We start from the raw sequence: 6,703 nt of genomic DNA, 5'->3' as shown, positions 1-6,703 counted from the left end.
AATATAAAGATATCAACGAATTCAAATTAGTGTCATTGAAGAAAAGGGGACAAATGTATAACGTAATATAAATATCGAAACAAAAATTACAGGAATATACCGTATTGCGGGACACAAGTGGTCAGTCAATTTGTTTCCGACATTTTACTGGCCTTTGTTTTCAGAAAGGTTGAGAAACACTGAACTAAGAGATGTACGGCCCGACTGAATTTTCTCAGGTGAAGTGTTTCGGAAATGTATAAACAACACAGGTTGAAAGAAAGAGAGAAGATTCGGTTAATAAATTCATATTTGTATTATCTATGTAGTATTTGAATTTTCTGAATTACAACAGTGAATAGAAAAGCTTGATCAATCAAAACGTCAGAATCTCCTCCGGTTTTTTGTCATCACAAGTTCCCTCTTTTTGCTTGATCTGATTCGATGGCTTCGAAAAGGGCTTTAAAGTTTCCAGCACCAAAGCCCTGTAAAAAAAAAAGAGAAAGGCTAAGCTTAGTTTTTCAACATTGCATTAATAATACATTTTAACATGACACTATATTTCTTGGTCTCTCCACTGTACCATACCAATCGAGAAGTCTACGCTACATCACCTTATTCCAGTGGTTTCGTGAGTCACAAAGTGTGGGTCGTGAACTAGCGGGATCGCGAGAGATTCTCCAAAATAAAATCGTGCAAATAAGAAATTAATTTTTATTGAAGTGAAACTTCTATAGCGACATAAAAGTGAATTTCTGTGAGGGAGAGAAAGTCACAAAAAGTGAAACGCTTTCTATTCGTCCAAACCAGTTCCGTAGAATAACTGATTGTGCGATGAAGCAAATGGGTGGCGGGGAGGATACCAATATATGCTCACGTTCGGCCGTATAAGAAAATAAAGTTTGGGGGGGGGGGGGTAATAGTGGATCGGGACACGGAGCAATGAATATCCTAAAGCGCATGCGCGGAGCAAGCTACTCTATATCGACCTATCGGCGAAATTAATATATTAGCATATTTTGCACGCGAATGCATGTTTTGTGACGTCACAGTAATAGCTCTTAATTGGCAGCGCTGTCATAACGCTGTATATCCAGAGCTTTTCACTTCTTTCTTGCTCTTCACTCTAGTCCTGATAAAAAGCAAACCACCCTCCCCCACCTTATAGCCATTTATAGCCAACCATGTTTATCGCCAGAAATGTTTTAGTGAACAAATTTGCCACAAATGGGATTTACAGCGGATTCAATTATGATTCCATATGAAGCCAAACTCGTTAGAGTTCTACGGGGCGGATGGTATCTTGAGGTTTAAAGGAGTCAATTAGATTAAGTGAGTCAAGTTTGGGGAGGGGGAGAGTTTATGGAAAATAAGGGATCAACAAGATCAATCTTATTTGAAATTAAATTTAAAATGTCTAAATTCAATTTTAAATAATTAAAATGAAATTTAATTTGAGGTCATGTCAAACCTGGAAATCTCACTTCTATCGCACGAGATTCTCAAGCAGATTTTTTTTTAAATATGTGGAAATGAAAAAACTGTTTTTATACTGAGCTAATTACCATGTACCATACAATGTAATTTTCTCAAATTTTACTTGTACGATCAAGTGAATACTTATACAGGGCGACACAGTGAGAAACACCCGATTTCAAAATTGTTTGTCTTAAAAATTAAAAACACAGAATGATAAGTGAATATAACAGACAAAATGTCTACGTTTTATAAACATTTTTTGTTATGGGTCGGTTTCAAGTTTCGAATTCGGAAGATTTTTTTCTTAATCACTAGGGCCCGCAAATGTATATGTGTATATGCATGTTTTGGTCTTTTTTAGCATTAATGCGTGAAAATGCATAAAACCAAAGAATTTTCAGAATAAGTTCGTATTTTTTAAGGTTTAATTATATATAAGATCAATGACTTTTTTATAATTTTTCAAATAAATATTGCTACTAATATTTTCATAACATATCAATTTTTTTCCACAGGTGTGATTTAGTGAATTAATAGAGATGTCTGAACATAGTATTTTACAAATATCAACCGCTTCATTGCAACGCTATTTCTAGAGATACAGTATGTGAAACTTTTTTATCAACTTTTAGTATTATCAACTTTTTTTTTTAGAAATAGTGTTGGAGTTCTTTCGTTACTGGTATTTCGTTACTGAGAAGTTACAGCAAACTAGAAATTAAAATGCCTAAATAAGAAACATGTGGAAATTATTTGCATATGCAGTACATACATATGTGGGAATATTTTTTTGTAAATGTGAATATGCACTAAGAAATAGAATACTTGGAATTTTAAGTGCATACTTGGCATTTTAAGTGCGTATTTTTAGACCATATTTAGTCATTTTTTAGTGCATATAATCCAGGCTCTATTAATCACCCAACAATAATTTTTGTTGCACCACGGTCATTTTCTGCACACGAGGGCTAATTAGACCGGGACCTACTACTTATTGCCGATCCCGAACGGCAGGCTTGTGTTTTATACTCATCGAGAGGTTGGTGCACTAACCCCTCGATGGGGGACTCCCTGCGGTAGCAATTTTTTCTGTGGTCATGTCGCCGTTTTTGTTGTACCCGTGTCAGGAAAGTTTTTTGACAAGGACGAACCGGGTATCGAACTCGCGACACCTCTAAACATCCTTTGGCACTTTAGGCGAGTATCATATCGACCTGGGCTACTGCGCCCCTACACAAACATCAACGAGCATACACTTCCATCTTGCATAAGAAACACTAAGTATATATAAAAAAAAAAACAAATATTTAAGAAAAATTTAACATTGTTAAAAGTCAATATCGCTTCAATTACAACGGAAAACAAACGTTCCGAAAAGTGCTTTCGAGCAAAAAAGTTCATTTACTAGCAAAAAATAGGAATGTCCCGGATGTGGAGGGGTCACCGATGAATTTTTTGGTCAAAAGAGGGTTGCTCTTCAAAAAGTTTGGGGACCACTGCCTTATTCAATAAGGTGATGTAGTTCTCGATTAAAGCTCATTTAAGAAATAAGGCTTATTATAAGGCGCGTACGTAATACCAGTCTGCTCCTGTGTATGGCCTGTTTACTGCGGAGCATAGCAAGAAGCTATAGATTACTCCTTTGAAGTTTTATTAAAAGTTCGTTTGAAAAACGTTAAAAAATGAAATACTGTTTCTCTCCATTCGTAATGGAGGCAGATCTAGATGAGAAGAAAACCCGTTTTGGTCTTAGAACCTTTTCCCAGAAGCCTGAGAAAGGAGGGACGGGTTTTCAAGGGTTTTCCGTATTGCACATTTCAGTCAGAGTTCCACTGCGAATAAACATTGTTCTTGATCGAGGGTAACATAGCGCTAATGGAATCACGGAAATTTTCATAATAGAACCGGGGCTGTGTACGGTTAGTAAAGCATTTGACAGTAACAGATCTCGTGAAACACATGTGGATTTTACTCATTCTTTAATTTTCATTTAAAATTTATTTAAAACTGATCACTTTAGTTTCCCCGTGATTGATGGTAAATCTAGGAAACGTTAACCACTTTACGATCAAGGACGCAATACGATGAAAATATGAAAAAAAAGTAGTTTTTACCTCCGTGATGAGGAGGTAAAAAAGCTTCTCGTTAAATAGGTTTTACTCTAGTTATACATGTTGTCTACATAAAATGAGGGTAGAAAGAAGAATACGCTTCATAAATATTCTTTCTTACCTGCAAGTATCTGCTGGTAAGAGAGAATATAATATATTTTCCTTTGATATGTTTTTTCTTACTTTTCTACATTTTTTCCCTTCCTTATTCTAACACGCCATTACGTTAGAACAAGATTATCATATTTATCGCCAATTCGACGCGATCATTTTCTGAATTTCTTACCAATCGCTTGCGAAGTGGTTAATCACTGTTTATGACATTTGTTCTTATTACAGGAGGGAGTGACGAACGCGCATCACGACAGAACGTGTAACTTAGAATATTCCCCAGCAGGAACAAAAACAGAAGTAAGTGCTTACGTTGTGGTTATATCTCTGGATTACTTCCAAGAAAAGCGTTGGTCTATCTTGCATCGGCTTGGTGAATATTTGTAGTAGATACCCGTTTTCGTCATAATCCACTAAAATATTTAGAGCTTGCAGCTGAAAAACATATAATAGAAATTCAAATTGACCATCGAGATATAAAAATTCTTTTTAGATAGCCCCCCCCCCCCTCATCGTTTGTCAGAAGCAGCAGCAATACAGAACAGAGCTGCATCAGCAGTATTACTGAAATAATAACATTAACATATCGCATGGGGGAGACTGAGATCTCAGTTAACCTCGTCTGACTGCAATGCAATTGATTTTTCAGCAGGGAAAAGCTAAGATGGCTGCAGACGGAGATACTCAGATTCTCTAAGTTGGATGGATTTTGGTTTTATTGGCTCAAGGACCAATTAGATCAAACTGCGCCTAAACAAAGGATGAGATACACTTAAATTCTCTAAGTCACACAATTCATCTGTTCTCGTGGCATTGAGATTGTTTATTTCTTTAATTGGCAAACATTGAAATATGGAAAGAAAAATTTTTTTTGAGGAGTTATATAGATAAAAAGAGGTCATATATATATACACATATATATATATATACATACATATATGTATATATATATATATACATATATATGTATATACAGGGTGGTAGCTATCGACCGCCCCCAATAATTACACACGTGATTTCTTGTGAAAAACTAATATGGAAAAGTGTTTTCCTTTTTTCGATCGGATGAATATTAAGTGAGTTATAAGCTTTTAAAATTTTGTGACGTGTCATTTTTCTAACCGTTAGTTATATGCCAAATACCGAACCAATGTGCATTTCTCCGCCAGCAACGGATTGTCACTTCTTAAAAATGAACTGAAATATTCAATTATTCAATCCCATTAGAAGCCAAGTTCGGCCTTCTTCCTTCACGAGATTAGCACTTTTTCTCTCACTGTAGTGTGCTACTATAACCTTGCTATTACGTATCGCTTACGTGTTAGCTTCGTCTTCTATGTTGGCAAATTTATCGCAAGATTTGTACCATGTTAGCCAAATGAGATCTGTTTGAAATTTTTTTTAGCCAAATCGACACTTTTTTGCCAAAAAATGTGCAATTTTTTTACCTTCACTATTAAATCTAATTTTCTGAGGGAAGGTGCATACAGTGCGTACGTGTTTACTGCGCGATCATTATTTTACGTCGTTGTTTTAATCAGATTACAATGTTGATCAATAAAACGGCAGTATTTTTTTTTTTTTTGGTTTTTTTGAACTTTCATCGAAACTGTTACTTGCAAAAAAGCTTCAACGAGGAATGTAAAAATGGTAGCTTGAAAAGAAGGTGTGGAAACAGTAAAATAATAGCGATTCAATCAGAAACTTTTAATCAAACTTATTACGTTACGAATTGACGTATTCAAAATAATTTTTGGTTTCCAATTTTTCTGTTGATTCACACTATTCAACTCAGATTTTTTCCTCAAGGATATTTCAGTGATTTTAGGGTGTTTTTGGAGCACTGATTCTGAATCTGACATTGGTTTTATCAGATCGGCTCTAGTTCTTGAGTGAATGAAAGTTGAATTTCGATGGTAATACCATAAGCAAAACGCGTATCTATTGGGAGAGGGAGGCGAAGAAAAATGCGATAATTCATGAAATTTTCGGAACATCTGTATTGTTACGATCTGTAGGCGATAGATGGCGCGATTTGATCGATTGCTCTCAGAAATATCGAAATCGGTTGATATCGGTTTCGGTTAAACGGAAAAAGGTCCGATTGGCGGAGGGCTAGAAGAACATTCTAGAAAGCCCCGCCCTTCCGGAGAATGGTTCAATTCCCCCCCCCCCCCCTCCAGACAGACCTTACGGTGGTGCCGCCGACTAGGAAACTGTAAGATAGAATTTTGTGGATGTTCTTTTTCTCTCGAAGTTTCTCCGGGGTTATAAATAGTGCGGCGCTCACAAGACAGGCTAAGAGAGGCACAAGGAGATTTTAGAGAGATTCGATGAGCAGTCAGTTGTGTTAGCTCTCTGTCTGTAAATACGTGTAAATTGCTTTCTGTAAATAAATCTGTGTTTGTCCATCGAACCGCTTCTTGTTTTGCAACCTCAAAGTCAATTGTGGAAAACTATCCGGAACAATATGATAATATTGCATTCAATCAATCCGTTGAAAATTACCTGTATCAACACGTTTTCGATTAAATAACAAATTCAAGAAAACTTTGACTAAAAAATAGGAAAAATCACTACATTAAAAAAAAAAATTCGGGACGGAGAAAAAACAGTAATAACGAGGCACTTCCGCAAAATACGAGACAAAATGAAGGAAGTATGGTCACCCTATTCACAGTGACACTAGCTCATTTTATTTATTTTTATTTTTTTCGCTTAAGCCATAAGCCAGCATGCAAATCACATTGGAACTGTACTATGTGTGTGTGTGAATCATTTATAAAATTAATCAGCATTTGATCATTTTTGCCGCACCACGGTCATTTTCTGCACACGAGGACTAATTATATATATATATAGACCGGGTAATTTATTGCCGATTCCGAACGGCAGCCTTTTTTTTCATACTCACCGAGTTTGTAATCACAACGTTTAATTCGCAAACGTTTAGTTGATGTGAGTCCGTCACTATGATCACTCAACCACCACAGCGGCTAAAAGCAAGATTGCATCTTCCATTA

The 6,703-nt window shown here is 36.0% G+C and overlaps 1 protein-coding gene across 2 annotated transcripts in view; it reads right to left on the bottom strand.

Moving 5' to 3' along the window:
- Positions 1–271: 271 nt before the first annotated feature.
- Positions 272–6,703, bottom strand: part of Hpd (4-hydroxyphenylpyruvate dioxygenase) — a 489,423-nt gene continuing 482,991 nt past the window's right edge. For both annotated transcript variants that reach the window (XM_089244272.1, XM_089244273.1), the window contains 2 exons: positions 3,993–4,115; positions 272–464 (listed from right to left, as the gene is read on the bottom strand). In XM_089244272.1, the coding sequence (XP_089100398.1) occupies positions 390–464; positions 3,993–4,115 (198 nt within the window). In that variant the 3' untranslated portion in view covers positions 272–389. The remainder of the gene's footprint in view (positions 465–3,992; positions 4,116–6,703) is intronic.

Source organism: Pholcus phalangioides, unplaced genomic scaffold (assembly GCF_987345545.1).
Source record: "Pholcus phalangioides strain wild (caught in Gottingen) unplaced genomic scaffold, Ppha-v1.0 ptg000015l_1, whole genome shotgun sequence".
Lineage (NCBI taxonomy): Eukaryota > Metazoa > Arthropoda > Arachnida > Araneae > Pholcidae > Pholcus > Pholcus phalangioides.
The sequence above is the reverse complement of the archived record's forward strand: the minus strand, read 5'-3'. Positions and strand labels throughout refer to the sequence as shown.